The sequence below is a fragment of the Lithobates pipiens genome, unplaced genomic scaffold (genome assembly GCF_037356315.1).
Source record: "Lithobates pipiens isolate NorthernLeopardFrog02 unplaced genomic scaffold, aLitPip1_a1.2 Scaffold_22, whole genome shotgun sequence".
NCBI classification, from domain to species: domain Eukaryota; kingdom Metazoa; phylum Chordata; class Amphibia; order Anura; family Ranidae; genus Lithobates; species Lithobates pipiens.
Genome location: NW_027507784.1, coordinates 3,616,899 through 3,632,143, shown reverse-complemented (window position 1 = coordinate 3,632,143; position 15,245 = coordinate 3,616,899). Strand labels below are relative to the sequence as shown.

The following is a 15,245-nucleotide window of genomic DNA, read 5'->3' as shown; positions in this document are numbered from 1 at the left end:
ATAGTGCTGAGTGTATATAATAGTCATAGTGCTGAGTGTATATAATAGTCATAGTACTGAGTGTATATAATAGTCAATAAGAGACATAAAGCTGCCGGTTCTAAATTTAATCATTTCAGTATAATGGAAATGAGTCAGAGATTGTATTACACGGGTTGCTCCGTGCTTTACATGTCGGCATTGCAATGAAATCCATCACATTTATGCAAAGTCAATCATGAGACGGATCTCTGAAGACTATTTCCATATCTCCAACTCTAATTATATCATTCTGTCTGCTATCACTGGACGCGTCCCGTCATCTCTGTCCGGAGATCACACCAAACCTCAACATGATGTCTCCGCTCTGCTTATCCATGTTAGTCTCTTCAGTCTTGGGACTCGGCTTGGCAATCCCTTCTTACACTTGTATTGTGATGGGTAACCTGGACATCATCAGAAAGAAAGGGAAGTTGAGTCCCACCGATGTGATCTTTCTGGCTAAGGGGATTGTGAATCTTCTCCTGCAGTGTGTGCTGAGTATAGATGGAATGATCTTCGCCTTGTGGCAAACATTCTTATCTGTTAAAGAATTAAATGGATTTATGGACACATCACTTTACTTCCTAATCTATTACAACTTCTGGTTGACCTTCTGGCTCTCGGCTCATTACTGTACCACCATCACCAATCTCAGCTATGGGTTCTTCATCTGGATAAAGAGAATTGTGTCCAATTTCCTGAGTCACCTTCTATTCCTGACAGCACTTGGGGTGTTCATTGTGAGTGTCCCGGGCTTCTGGGTTGTTAATGAAGAAAGTCTTATCCAGTCTTCTAAGAACAGAACAGAAGACTCTGGTAACACAGTCCATGAAATGTTTTCCTATCGTGTGCCTGCAAACACCCTAGGTGTCATCCTTCCATTCTGCCTTAGTCTTCTGTGCCTGGTCCTCACTTCCTCCTTTCTGCTCAGACACGTCTGGAGGGTGAAGAATAACGACTCTGGATCAACACGTCCAAATCTTCAGGCTCATGTCACTGCACTGAGGACAATCTTCTTCTTACTTATCATTTCTTCATTCTTCTGTGGGTATCAAGTGGACATTTTTTTTCTAAATTCCCCAACATTCCTAACAGTCTGTTGGAATTTACAATTATTATCTCCATCGGTGGAGGCCGCCGTCATCTTCCAGGCCAGCAACAAGCTGAGAAGGACCATTCTGAGAAGATTCTGGACCAGAAGCTGAAGAAACACAGAGGCTTAAAATATAGAGGATCCTTAATGTAAATGTTTAAATATATATACTATAACCTTTTGGTGTGATAGTGATAGTGATTGGTTTTAGCTTTAAATGGAGTGTGGAAGGGTTATATCTCTTTCCATGCACTAGTTGCTGTCTGTGTTCCTCACTTGGGTCATTCCCCCTCTTGCTTTGTCCTGGGGATCATTGTCACTGGTGTAGCACCCTTGGCCCTAGAACAGGGCTACAGGTAAATTTAGTGTGCCAGGTGGTAGTCAGTCTGGCTAATTTGTAGTATTTCATGATTGCATGACTTTTATTTATTCCTATTCTAAGTGTGGCTTCTCCCTATTGTCAGTAGGTGGTGTTTGTTGCCTTTGACATTAGAGTGATGAGCTACAGTGAAATTCAGGTTATGATAAACATACTTTTCCCACCCAATCATATTTGTAGCTAAGCATGCTGGGAAAAGGTATTTAATGGAATGAAGTCAGGTGATCGGGTAGTGTTCCCACCCAGGACTACGGCCTGGGTGGATGGTTTGTGTAGAGTTCATGGCTGCTAGGCCAGAAGCCTGGAGCCTATCCAGGAGGCTGCCGGGTGCTAGGTCTGACCGAGGCCTATCCAGATGTTCAATTTTATGTGGAGAAAAGCCTGCCAGAGATCCGGTAATAATTCTAGAGGGATGGAGTTCTAAGGAAGCACCAGAGGGGGCTTTTCATGAGCGAGAGGCTATGAACTGGACTTCAAACAGAACTCATCCAAGGGAATCAGTGCATGAAGCAGTGAGTAAAGTTTAGTTACTAGTGCTTGTCCTACATAGTACAGATGTGCTGGTTCAGCTTAAGGGCTTTTATGTACTGTGATCTCATAGTGCATTATGGGGGCGTACCGCGGGCACTCGAATTTCCTGCGAATGCCGCATAATGTTCTAAATTCAGCAAACGGCCAAACATTGGGCTCATCCTTACTGCCAATCTGCCTATTGCTGATCGTTACTAAGGGTGTCATGTGCCCTATTCCCCTCTCTCCCACATTTTTCCTGTTTGAGAAATAAACTTCTCTATTGTTTATAACATAAAAGTGCCTGGCGCCCAACATCCTTCTTGTTCATCACCCACCATGCCTATGAACCTGCACCCTGAGGATGTATGTCAGCCATCTGTACACCCAGCAGTCACCATCAGGCTCCAGTTGGGCCCAGGGCTACATTTGGAAAAACGCAATTTTTGTGATGACCGCCCCCTAGCAACGGACTGCAATCACACAGGAATTCCGCTCAGCTCCGTGGGAGAGCGTCAAGTAATGTTCGTGTACCTCAGACTGTGCTATTGTTCTTGTAAACTATGTGGGGCTCTGTTGATCTGTTTGGCTACAGGTAGAAATGCTTCACTTGAAGAACTCCTGTTATGAGGACTGTGACGGATCCGATCCCACACTCCGATTGAGTGTTTCCGTCAGTATATCCCGCTTCCTCCAATCTGACTATCAGAGAGATATATTCTCATAGCTGCACTGAATACAAGTCTAGCCCAAAATAGCTTGTAGAATCTTGAACCCTTTATTGGATAGAATACAGCCTTTTATATACTTTTAACACAAGGGGTTAAATAATGAGGTAGGGCTGCTCATGGATACCCCCCCTCCCCTCCAGCAACAACTTAAAATACAATTACATAATTAACATGTTAATTAACATAGCACTTAAGGCAGCCTTGGTGACCAGACAGTCCGTCTCCGGAGGTCAATGTAATCAGCTCTTTCGAGGATTAGTCTTTACATATATCCTGGGAGATACTGGGGATAAATATTAATTACTTACATTTTAAGTAATCCAAGATATATTTTCTCACTCACCCTGTACCAGGGTGGCACAGGGTGACTTAGACATAAGAGTTGTATGGGGAGCTGAAACATTCCCAACCTTTCCAAGGGATTTTGGGTTCCATGTGCCCTCCCGTCACAGGGACACCGTCTGTGCTTCTCACTGCTGGGCCGTGCTCCTGATACCGGTAGGAAGTGCCTTCAAAGTGATGTATTGTCTTGTTATCCTGGAACTGCCAGTTCACCTCGATTCGCAAAGCGATGTGCTGATCTGATGTTTGAAAATTCAACGTGTCCGGATGCTAAGCTAGCTCTCCTACATTGCCCGGTACCTGGTTTGCGAGGCCCTCAACAGAAGCTGGTTACCTATTTATTTATAGTGGCCAAGCGGACCATTTTCCAAGCCTGGAAGTCCCAAAGGGTAGATTTTCAAGGGGTTAAAACCCGCATGACTGCTATGTTACTTCAGGAACGTATGTCCAGTATTGTCCATAATTCTCATGCTAAATTTCTAAAAATCTGGGACCCGTTGATCTCCTATGAGTTCCCTGCGCTCCAAGCTGCATCCCTTTGCTTGGTCTAACTCCTCTTGGCGAGGCGTCCACACCCGAACTTTCCCCCTCCTTTCTTCCCCCTCTCTTCATTCTACCTTTCCTTCTTTTGTTCCCTATCTCTCTTCACTCTTCTTTGTAATCTCTCCCGTTGTTAACAAATACTGCTGCCCCCCTTGGAAGGGGGTAGTGGGAGAAGAGCTTACCCTCCGGAAATAACAAGGGAACAAGTTGTTTGGTACTGGAGCCAGTCTCGATACCATCCCCTACTCATTTTCCTTCCTTTTCTTGTGTTTATAATAAGTATAATGTGATGGTTTGCCCTTTGGTTTCGTATTCATGCTTTGTAGCCCCGGTGAGGGCGCTCAAGGAGCAGATTGTAGTCTCTTGTTTATTCAAATTTTCAATAAACATATTGAAACAGAAAAGTCAACATGTCCCTGTCCTCCATGTGTGAAGAAAATATCCTCAGTCTTCTGCATAAGGCTGAGCCATGTTTGAGTATTGCGCTGCCCGTGAAAGTTTGCAACACTACAAGTCTCAAGTCTTTAGTCCCTGAAATCAGTGACTGGGGGCAACTAGTTCTTGCTACTTCAAAACCTAAGGAAAATACCGGTTGGACTTTGGTGTGGCAGAGCCAGCAAAACGTTCACACTAAAGTTTGTACCTACTGAACTTTGGAGATACAGAGGCAGTATGATTCTTCAAAGAGATGACTATATGTTAAGTGCACTTGAGAAAATTCTTCATACTCATTGGGCTTTGGCATTACAGAGACAATGTGACATTCTAGTTAGGTAGTCAGGTAGGCTGGGCTTTTGGGGTCTGGGGTAGAGATGAGCCGAACACATACCCCCCCCCCCCCCCCCCGCTTCGGTTCGCACCAGAACATACAAATTTGTCAGAACACACAAACACAATTAAAGACTATGGGAAACGAACATGAATAATCTAAAGTGCTAATTTTAAAGGCTTATATGCAAGTTATTGCCATAAAAAGTGTTTGGGGACCCGGGTCCTGTCCCAGGGGACATGTATCAATGCAATAAAAAGTTTTAAAAATAGCTGTTTTTTTCGGGAGCACTGATTTTATTTTACTTTTTTTAATACTTAAAGTGAAACAATAAAAGTGAAATATTCCTTTAAATTTCGTACCTGGTGGGTGTCTATAGTATGCCTGTGAAGGGGCACATTTTTCCCATGTTTAGAACAGTCTGAGAGCAAAATAACATTTCTAAAGGAAAAAAAGTCATTTAAAACTGATTGCGGCTGTAATGAATTGTCGGGTCTCGGCAATATAGATAAAACTCACTGAAAAAAAGGCCCCCCCCCCAGTCCATTACCAGGCACTTTAGGTCTGGTATGAATTTTACCCCGAACCAAAATGTAAAAAAAAAAAATCGCGTGGGGGTCCCCTTAAAATCTATACCAGGCCCTTCGGGTCTGATATGGAAATTAAGGGGAGCCCTGCACCAAATTTAAAAAGAATTGGTGTCGGGGTCCCCCCAAAATCCATACCAGACCCTACAGGTCTGGTATGAATTTTACGGGGAACTCTGCACCAAAATTTTTCAAAAAATGGCGTAGGGCCCCCCAAAATCCATACCAGTCCCTTATCCAAGCACGCAACCTGGCAGGCTGCAGGAAAAGAGGGAGGGACGAGAGAGCGCCCCCCCCCTCATGAACCGTACCAGGCCGCATGCCTTCAACATGGGGAGGGTGCTTTAGGGTAACCCTCCAAAGCATCTTGTCCCCATGTTGATGGGGACAAGGGCCTTATTCCCACAACCCTTGCCCGGTGGTTGTGGGGTCTGCGGGCGGGGGCTTATCGGAATCTGAAAGCCCCCTTTAACAAGGGGACTCCCGGCCTTCCCCCTGTGTGAAAAGGTAATGGGATACGAATGTACCCCTACAATTTCACAAAAAAAGTGTAAAATTTTAAAAACGACAAGAGACAGCTTGGGGACAAGTCCTTTATTAAAAAATAAAAAATAAAAATGTCCCACGAAGTCCATTCATCTTCTAATTCATGCCACGACAGAATGAAAAATAAAAAAAAATCCGCCACCGACCTGCCTCCATGGGAGGCTCCCGCCATCTGACGCATCTTGCTTTGTGACAGTTCTTAAATAACTGAGGGCGGGGGCACAGGGAAGCCCTAGGGAAGTCCCCATGGTGTCAGAGGGGGCGGGGTCACCCAGTTAAGTCACTGGGTGGCCCCGCCCTCAGTTATATAAGAACTGTCACAAGCCATGACGTGTCAGATGGTGGGAACCTCCCATGGAGGTGGGTCGGAAACGGAAACGGAAACCTGCATAACATCAGAGGGGGCGGGGTCACCCACACGTCACTGGGGAACCCCTGGCTTCCCTCTCCAGCGTCAGAGGGGCGGGGTCAGGTGACGGGTGGCCCCGTCCTCCTAATATAAGAAACGTCAGCGCTGGGATCTCTGCAGTGTCTCCGAAGTGGAGACAGAAGAAGGATGTATGGACAGCGCTGGACTGAGAGATCCCCCGTCACTGGATATGATCATCCATCGCTGGACCCCGGAGACCCGTCGCTGGATAGCAAGAGTGGATTAGCACCGCTGGAATCTTTTTTTTATTTTTTTTATTTTTAATAAAGGAATTTTTCAAAAGTGTGTTTGTTTTATTTAACCATTTTGACACTTTCTTTGTGAAATGGTAGGGGTATTTTTGTACCCCCTTACCATTTCAAACAGGGGGGGGCGGGATCTGGGGGTCCCCTTGTTAAAAGGGGCTTCCAGATTCTGATAAGCCCCCCGCCCGCAGACCCCCACAACCACCGCTCAGGGTTGTGAGGATGAGGCCCTTGTCCTCATCAACATGGGGACAAGGTGTTTTGAGGGGTCACAGACCCCCAAAGCATCCTCCCAATGTTGAGGGTATGTGGCCTGGTACGGTTCAGGAGGGAGGGGGGGCCGCTCTCTCGCCCCCCCTCTTTTCCTGCGGCCTGCCAGGTTGCGTGCTCGGATAAAGGGTCTGATATGGATTTTTAGGGGGACCCCCACGTCAATTTTTTTTAAAATTTGATGCGGGGTTCCCCTTAATATCCATATCAGACCTGAAGGGTCTGGTTATGGATGTTTAGGGGGGCCTCCACGTCAATTTTTTTTTTTAATTTGACACGGGGTTCCCCTTAATATCCATGTCAGACCTGAAGGGCCTGGTAATTGAATTTAGGGGAACCCCCACGCTTTTTTTTTTTTTTTTTTTATCAATGAATGAATGAATTGTCGGCTAATGCAGAGAACACTCATTGAGTGTTCTCTGTATTACGGGACCCGACAATAGCCGCAAGTGATTTTAAAAGACTTTTCTTGATCATACATCACGGGACACAGGAGCTTCATTACATAGTGGGTTATATAGGCACCTCTGGTGATTGGACACTGGTTGACCCAATTAAAGAGAATTCCTCCCCTATATAACCCCTCCCATTTGGGAGGCACCTCAATTTTTTCGCCAGTGTCTGGTCGATGGTCACGTAAAACTTAGCTCTATGCGGGTCCCGGCGAGGGCCGAAGGGCTACATCAAACCGGATCCATACCTCGGGCCGATATTTGACTCCCAAGATGGTATGGTACCCGGGCCTCGTCTGCCGAAGAAACGAGGTTCTGCCTGTAAGTCCTCTCCATTGGAAGACTGGGCTCTGGGACAACCAGACTTGGGGTACTGTTGACTCAGGGCGCCCGTAAGTTTCTGGCAGAGCTTTTTACATGGCCCAGGTAGGAGGATCTTTTCGCAAGAACCCCAGATACGCCTGAAGGTTGGCTAACAATACCCGCCGTGATGGGTGAAGGCTGGAATTGGTCTGAGATCAGCAATTCCTGCGGCGGGGACAGGTAAGGGAAGTCATCCTATATATTTTTAATATATGAATGGATTTCTTCATTGTGAGTAGTTGTATGTCTTACCTGGTTTCCACCACTAGATGGAGTAAGAGCAGCCTGATGCATACTTACATGCCTTTCAATACAAACACGCTCAGTGAATGCCTGGTTCTCCCAGCTACTCACGTCTCCTTGCAGTTCCTGCCACAATAAAGGTAAAAAGGGGTCCCATGCAGGTCCAGGGGTCCCACGTTGCTCCCTTTGGGTTCTCCTTCCCCCCCCCCCGGATCCCGCGGTCCTCGTGCACGCGTGCGGACGCTTGCACGCGCGCCGGGCGCGTTCCCGGCCTAATGGAGGAGGGGGGGTGTGGTTGCCAGCTGTGCACGTTTAGTGTGCTCAATGCTGTAGTGCAGGTGCCAAACTGCCGTTTTAAAAAGCCCAGAGCGTCAGGGGACTGTAACTGGACACATAGGAGCTGTGGGCTGTAAGCATCCGTGTGGGATTGGATCCAGGCAAACCTTAAGACACCTACTCAGCATCAGGTTGTGCAGTTAAGCATATATTGATTTATTGTGAGACTTTAAGCACAACAAGTGATTGCATTTGTACTAGTACCTCTGCTTTGTAGCTTAGTACTATGTCTCCTCGTAAGAGGATTTCAGGAGTAGGTAATAAAAGCACTGGCAAGTCACCACCTAGGTCCAGGGGTTCCAAAAGTGCCTGTGAATTACCATCCCCCTCTGCAAGACTGGAGCCAGCCTCTCATAACGAGTCAGTGCACCTGTCAGGTTTGCAGCCTCTCCTAATGTCGCAGCCCCGGTTTATATCACTAAGATTCCCTTAGGGCTACATTGGAGGGTTTTGAAGGGAGGATCATGAATTTTATTTCTGCTTCCCTAAAAGATAGCAAGAAAAGGGGTAGATCCCCTCCCTCTGCTGAAATCCCTCTCTCAGATAATTGTTCTGAAAATGAGGAGGGATCCCTATCTTTGGATAAGGGATCATGAGCAGTCGGATAAGTCAGAGGTAGAGGAGATAGTCCCCTCCTCCCAGGCACTCAGAAAGCAGGTGCAGTATTATACCACATTCAGAATGCCTGCTGCTGAAATCGCTACATCCTCTGTCTCTTCCCTGGGAGTCAGGAAAGCCCCACAGACTGCTTGTTCCTTCCCAATTCATCCTTTACACAGATAAATTGATGTATGAGGACTGGGGACATCCCGATAAACTGTTTACTCCTCCCAAGAGGTTTTCTATGCATTATCCTGTGGAGGAAAGTTTCACCAAGGAATGGGGGGCCCCATCTGTCGATGCGGCTGTTTCTTGTGTGAATAAAAACCTAGCTTGTCTTTTGGATAAAGCGCAGGTATTTAAGGATCCAGCTGACAAGGGGCTGGAAACCTTATTAAAAGCCTCCCTTTCCAGGGCCGGCGCTGTGGTGCAACCTACAGTCGCAGCCGTGGGGTTGTGTCAGTTCCTCACGGAACAAGTTAAACAGATGTTTGAACTCCTTCCCAGTGAGGAAGTAGAGAAATATGCAGAATTGCCTCACATCTTGTGTTTCATAACTGATGCGATTTTGGATTCTGTCCAACAAGCATCACGTTTGTCCCTCATGTTGGTTCACATGCGAAGGACCCTATGGCTAAGAAATTGGGCTGCTGAGATGTCATGCAAAAAGCATTTGACTGGGTTCCCGTTTAAAGGGGAACGTTTGCTTCTCGTAGAGAATGGGGAGAATTAGATAAATCCGTCCAAATATTTCGGGAGGTAAGTCTACACTCCTTCCAGTCAAAAAGAGCAAACGTCCTTCATTCAGGCGTACTCTTTCTCCCGAAGCATCAAGCTCTAAACAGTGGCGACGGCCTTCCCAGCCCTCCGCTGCTAGAAAGCCTCAGGGCCGAGCCCAGGGACAGAAGAGGACTTGGGGGCGAAAGCCTGCCAAGCAGACCCCCAAGACCTCCTTGTGAAGGGGCGCCCCCGCTCGGCCGAGTGGGGGAAGGCTCCTGCAATTTGCAGGCGCCTGGCGGGAGGAGATTCAGGACAAATGGGTGATCTCTTCAGTATCTCTGGGCTACAAGCTAGAGTTTCAGAGGATTCCACCTTCTCGTTTCCTAAGGTCAAGGATCCCCAAGGATCCGATAAAGCAGAAATCGCTATTCCTGGCCTTAGATCAGTTACTATCCCAGGGTGTGATAGTAGAAGTGAGCCCGAAAGATCAGGGTTCAGGTTTACATTCGAATCTCTTCACCGTTCCAAAAACAAACGGAAGTGTCAGACCAATCTTGGATCTGAAAGACTTAAACTGGTTTTTACATATCCAGTCCTTCCGGATGCAGTCAATACGCACTGTGGTCTCCTCCCTGCAAGGAGGAGAATTCATGGCATCTATAGATATCAAAGATGCATATCTCCATGTGCCAATATTTCCCGCACACCAGAAGTTTCTGAAGTTCGCGGTAGAGCAGCGCCATTTTCAATTTGTGGCCCTGCCGTTCGGCCTAGCTACGGCCCCCCGAGTCTTCACGAAGATTCTAGACCCTCTCTTAACAAACCTAAGAGTTCAGGGCATAGCCGTCATGGCTTACCTAGACGACTTGCTTCTCGTAGAGAGAACTACAACGTGCCTGAGTCGCAAGCGTCACCAGAACGCTAGAACATCTAGGGCGCCTAGGTTGGATTATAAACCTAGAAAAGTCGTCTTTGCAGCCGACCACCAGGTTGGATTACCTGGGTCTGATTATCGACACCGCTCAGGGCAGGGTGTTCCTTCCAGGGCCAAAGGCCTTGGCCATTGGAGATCTGGTGCGCCTGATTTTGGGCAGAAGATCTTCCTCCATTTGCTTATGTATGAGACTATTGGGAAAAATGGTCGCCTCATTCGAGGCCGTCCCATTTGCCCAGTTCCACTCAAGGCCCCTGCAAAGATGCATCCTTGCGATTTGGAACAGTAAGCCCCAATCCCTGGATCTTCCTATGCGTTTATCCCCTCGGGCACGCAAAAGTCTTGTCTGGTGGTTACAAACCAGGAATTTGCTAAAAGGCAAAATTTTTCTTCCCCTCTCATGGAAGATTGTCACAACGGATGCCAGCCTGACAGGCTGGGGAGCCGTGTTGCAGGGAACATGCTCGCAGGGAAAATGGTCTGCGACCGAAAGTCTGCTGTCCATAAATATCTTGGAGATTCGGGCAGTTTACATGGCACTCAGAGAGTGGTCTCACAGACTGCGAGGTTTCCCAGTTCGGATTCAGTCCGACAATGCCACCGCAGTGGCTTATATCAATCACCAGGGCGGTACCAGAAGTCTGGTGGCCCAAAAGGAGGTGAATCGCATACTTGCCTGGGCAGAAAAGCATGTTCCGTGCCTCTCTGCAGTCTTCATCCCAGGAGTGGAGAATTGGCAGGCGGATTATCTCAGCCGCCAGCAGTTGTGCCCAGGAGAATGGGCTTTGCACCCTGATGTGTTTCGAGACATATGTTACAAGTGGGGCACTCCAGACGTGGATCTGTTTGCGTCCAGATTCAACAGGAAACTGGACAACTTTGTGTCAAGGACAAGAGATGCACTTGCTCAGGGGTCAGATGCTCTGACGGTTCCCTGGGATCAGTACAATCTGATCTATGCCTTCCCCCCGAGCCCGCTGCTATCGCGGTTCCTGGGAAGGGTCAAGAGGGAGGCGAAGTCGGTCCTTCTAGTGGCCTCGGCTTGGCCCAGGCGACCATGGTTCGCAGAAATCATGAAGTTGGCAGTGGGCAGGCCATGGACCCTCCCTCTCCGGCCAGATCTGCTCTCACAGGGTCCAATTTACCATCCTGCTTACGCAGTCTGAATTTGACGGTCTGGCTGCTGAGACCCACATTTTGAGAGGCCGTGATCTTTCGGGGCCAGTCCTTTCCACTCTGGTCAATGCCAGAAAGCCAGCCTCCAGGCGTATCTATTACAAGATCTGGAGGACATATGTTTCCTGGTGTGAACCCAGGAGATGGCATCCTAGAAGGTATGTCATTAGCAGAATCTTGGCCTTTCTCCAATCAGGCCTTGAAATGAATTTGGCCATAAGCATCATCAAGGTGCAGATTTCGGCCCTATCGGTCTTTTTTTCAAAGACCGCTTGCATCACATTCCCTAGTACGGGCTTTTATCCAGGGGGCTATGCGGATAAAACCGCCAGTCAAACCTCCGGTATGCCCTTGGGATCTGAATTTGGTTCTCTCGGCCTTAGAAGCCCAACCATTTGAACCTCTGCATCTGGCTTCTTTAGCTCTCTTGACAAAGAAGCTGGTGTTCCTAGTAGCCATATCCACAGCTAGAAGGGTATCAGAATTGGCAGCTCTTTCCTGTAAAGAGCCCTATTTAATTATCCATAAGGACCGAGTGGCTATGCGTCCCAACAGGTCCTTTCTACCTAAGGTGGTTTCAGGTTTCCACCTGAATCAGGATGTAATCCTACCATCCTTTTTTCCAAATCCTCAGTCCATAGAGGAAGAGTCCTTACACACTTAGATGTGGTTAGAGCAATCAGTCTTTATCTTCAAGCTACTGCTCAGATAAGAAAAACTGACTGTTTATTTATTCTGCCAGAAGGCCCTAGAAGGGGTCAGGCAGCGTCAAGGTCCACTCTCTCAAGGTGGATCAGACAGGTTATTTCTCAGGCCTATGACTTAAAGGGGAAGATTCCTCCTTTTCAGGTGAAAGCGCACTCTACTAGGGCTGTAAGTGCTTCTCGGGCAGTGCATCACCAGGCCTCCCTGGCTCAGATCTGTAAGGCTGCGACTTGGTCATCAGTCCACACATTCACCAGATTCTATCAGGTGGATGTCAGAGGGCAAGAGGATATCGTCTTCGGGCGCAGTGTACTGCAAGCCGCAGTTTAGGTCCTCAGGTCCCTGGCGGTCTAGATTTATGATCTGTGTCTCCCTCCCCTCAACCTGAGCATTGCTATGGGACATCCCACTATGTAATGAAGCTCCTGTGTCCCGTGATGTATGATCAAGAAAATGGGATTTTTATATACAGCTTACCTGTAAAATCCTTTTCTTGAGAGTACATCACGGGACACAGGGCTCCCGCCCCTCTTGGGTTTTACGTGATTTCTTATTGCTTTGCTACAAAACTGAGGTGCCTCCCAAATGGGAGGGGTTATATAGGGGAGGAATTCTATTTAATTGGGTCAACCAGTGTCCAATCATATAACCCACTATGTAATGAAGCTCCTGTGTCCCGTGATGTACTCTCAAGAAAAGGATTTTACAGGTAAGCTGTATATAAAAATCCAATTTTTTTCCTGCACAAATGACACTTTGTGCAGGGACAGTTCTAAGCCCCAGAAACATGCGCCCCTTCACAGGCATACTATAGATACCCCCCAGCTACGAAATTTAAAGGAATATTACACTTTTATTGTTTCACTTTAATCATTATTAAAATCACTGCTCCTGAAAAAACGGCCGTTTTTAAAACTTTTTTTTGCATTGATCCATGTCCCCTGGGGCAGGACCCGGGTCCCCAAACACTTTTTAGGACAGTAACCTGCATATTACCCTTTAAAATTAGCACTTTAGATTTCTCCCATAGACTTGTATAGGGTGTTCCGGCTTTTCGAATTTGCTGCGAACAGCCCAAATTGTTCACTGTTCGCTGAACAGGCCAACAGGCAAAGTTCGAGTAGAACATGAGTTCGACTTGAACTCGAAGCTCATCCCTAGTGCAGAGTCCGGTGTCAGCCATTCATGATTTGTTTGACCTTTTCCTTGTTATCTTTGAAGCAATTATCAGGTCAGGCTGGAAGCTTCACAGACCTGTTATCCATTTACTGTCCTCCTGTGCTTCAGCAATTTACTGTTAGTAAAGTTTTTTTTTTGGTACTTTGTTATATCTTGTAAACTCCTGTTTACACAGTGATCAATGTTTTTCCACACTGGTCACTGCTAGGACACACTTGTATCATGTCTGCAGTCTCTGATCATCTCCTGTATCATGTCTGCAGTCTCTGATCATCTCCTGTATCATGTCTGCAGTCTCTGACCATGTCCTGTATCATGTCTGCAGTCTCTGATCATCTGCTGTATCATGTCTACAGTCTCTGATCATCTCCTGTATCGTGTCTGCAGTCTCTGGCCATCTCTTGTATCCTGGCTGCAGTCTCTGATCATCTCCTGTATCATGTCTGCAGTCTCTGATCATCTGCTGTATCATGTCTGCAGTCTCTCACCATCTCTTGTATCATGTCTGCAGTCTCTGATCATCTCCTGTATCATGTCTACAGTCTCTGATCATCTGCTGTATCATGTCTGCAGTCTCTGATCATCTCCTGTATCGTGTCTGCAGTCTCTGGCCATCTCCTGTATCATGTCTGTCATCTCTGATCATGTCCTGTATCGTTTCTGCAGTCTCTGGCCATCTCCTGTATCATGTCTGCAGTCTCTGATCATCTGCTGTATCATGCCTGCTGTCTCTTACCATCTCTTGTATCCTGTCTGCAGTCTCTGACCATCTATTGTATCATGTTTGCAGTCTCTGACCATCTCCTGTATCATGTCTGCAGGCTCTGATCATCTGCTGTATCATGTCTGCAGTCTCTGATCATCTCCTGTATCGTGTCTGCAGTCTCTGATCATCTCCTGTATCATGTCTGCAGTCTCTGATCATCTCCTGTATCGTGTGTGCAGTCTCTGGCCATCTCCTGTATCATGTCTGCAGTCTCTGACCATCTCCTGTATCATGTCTGCAGTCTCTGATCATCTCCTGTATCATGTCTGCAGTCTCTGATCATCTCCTGTATCATGTCTGCAGTCTCTGACCATCTCCTATATCATGTCGGCAGTCTCTGACCATCTCCTGTATCATGTCTGCAGTCTCTGACCATCTCCTGTATCATGTCTGCAGTCTCTGATCATCTCCTGTATCATGTCTGCAGTCTCTGACCATCTCCTGTATCATGTCTGCAGTCTCTGACCATCTCCTGTATCATGTCTGCAGTCTCTTACCATCTCTTGTATCCTGTCTGCAGTCTCTGACCATCTCCTGTATCATGTCTGCAGTCTCTGATCATCTGCTGTATCATGTCTGCAGTCTCTGATCATCTGCTGTATCATGTCTGCAGTCTCTTACCATCTCTTGTATCCTGTCTGCAGTTTCTGATCATCTCCTGTACTATGCCTGCAGTCTCTGATCATCTCTTGTATCATGTTTGCAGTCTCTGACCATCTCTTGTATCATGTCTGCAGTCTCTGATCATCTCCTGTGTCATGTCTGCAGTCTCAGATCATCTGCTGTATCGTGTCTGCAGTCTCTGATCATCTCCTGTATCATGTCTGCAGTCTCTGATCATCTGCTGTATCATGTCTGCAGTCTCTGATCATCTCCTGTATCATGTCTGCAGTCTCTGATTATGTCCTGTATCATGTCTGCAGTCTCTGATCATCTGCTGTATCATGTCTGCAGTCTCTTACCATCTCTTGTATCCTGTCTGCAGTCTCTGATCATCTCCTGTACTATGTCTGCAGTCTCTAACCATCTCCTGTATCATGTCTGCAGTCTCTGATCATCTGCTGTATCATGTCTACAGTCTCTGATCATCTCCTGTATCGTGTCTGCAGTCTCTGGCCATCTCCTGTATCATGTCTGCAGTCTCTGACCATCTCCTGTATCATGTCTGCAGTTTCTGATCATCTGCTGTATCATGTCTGCAGTCTCTTACCACCTCTTGTATCCTGGCTGCAGTCTCTGATCATCTCCTGTATCATGTCTGCAGTCTCTGATCATCTGCTGTATCATGTCTGCAGTCTCTCACCA

At 47.0% G+C, this 15,245-nt stretch overlaps 1 protein-coding gene across 1 annotated transcript; it reads left to right on the top strand.

The window, feature by feature from the left end:
* The first annotated feature begins 416 nt into the window (after positions 1-416).
* Positions 417-1,226, top strand: LOC143925231 (taste receptor type 2 member 40-like). Its single transcript, XM_077449826.1, has one exon. It carries the CDS (start codon positions 417-419, stop codon positions 1,224-1,226), a length of 810 nt encoding a protein of 269 aa, XP_077305952.1.
* The last annotated feature ends 14,019 nt before the right edge of the window (positions 1,227-15,245 follow it).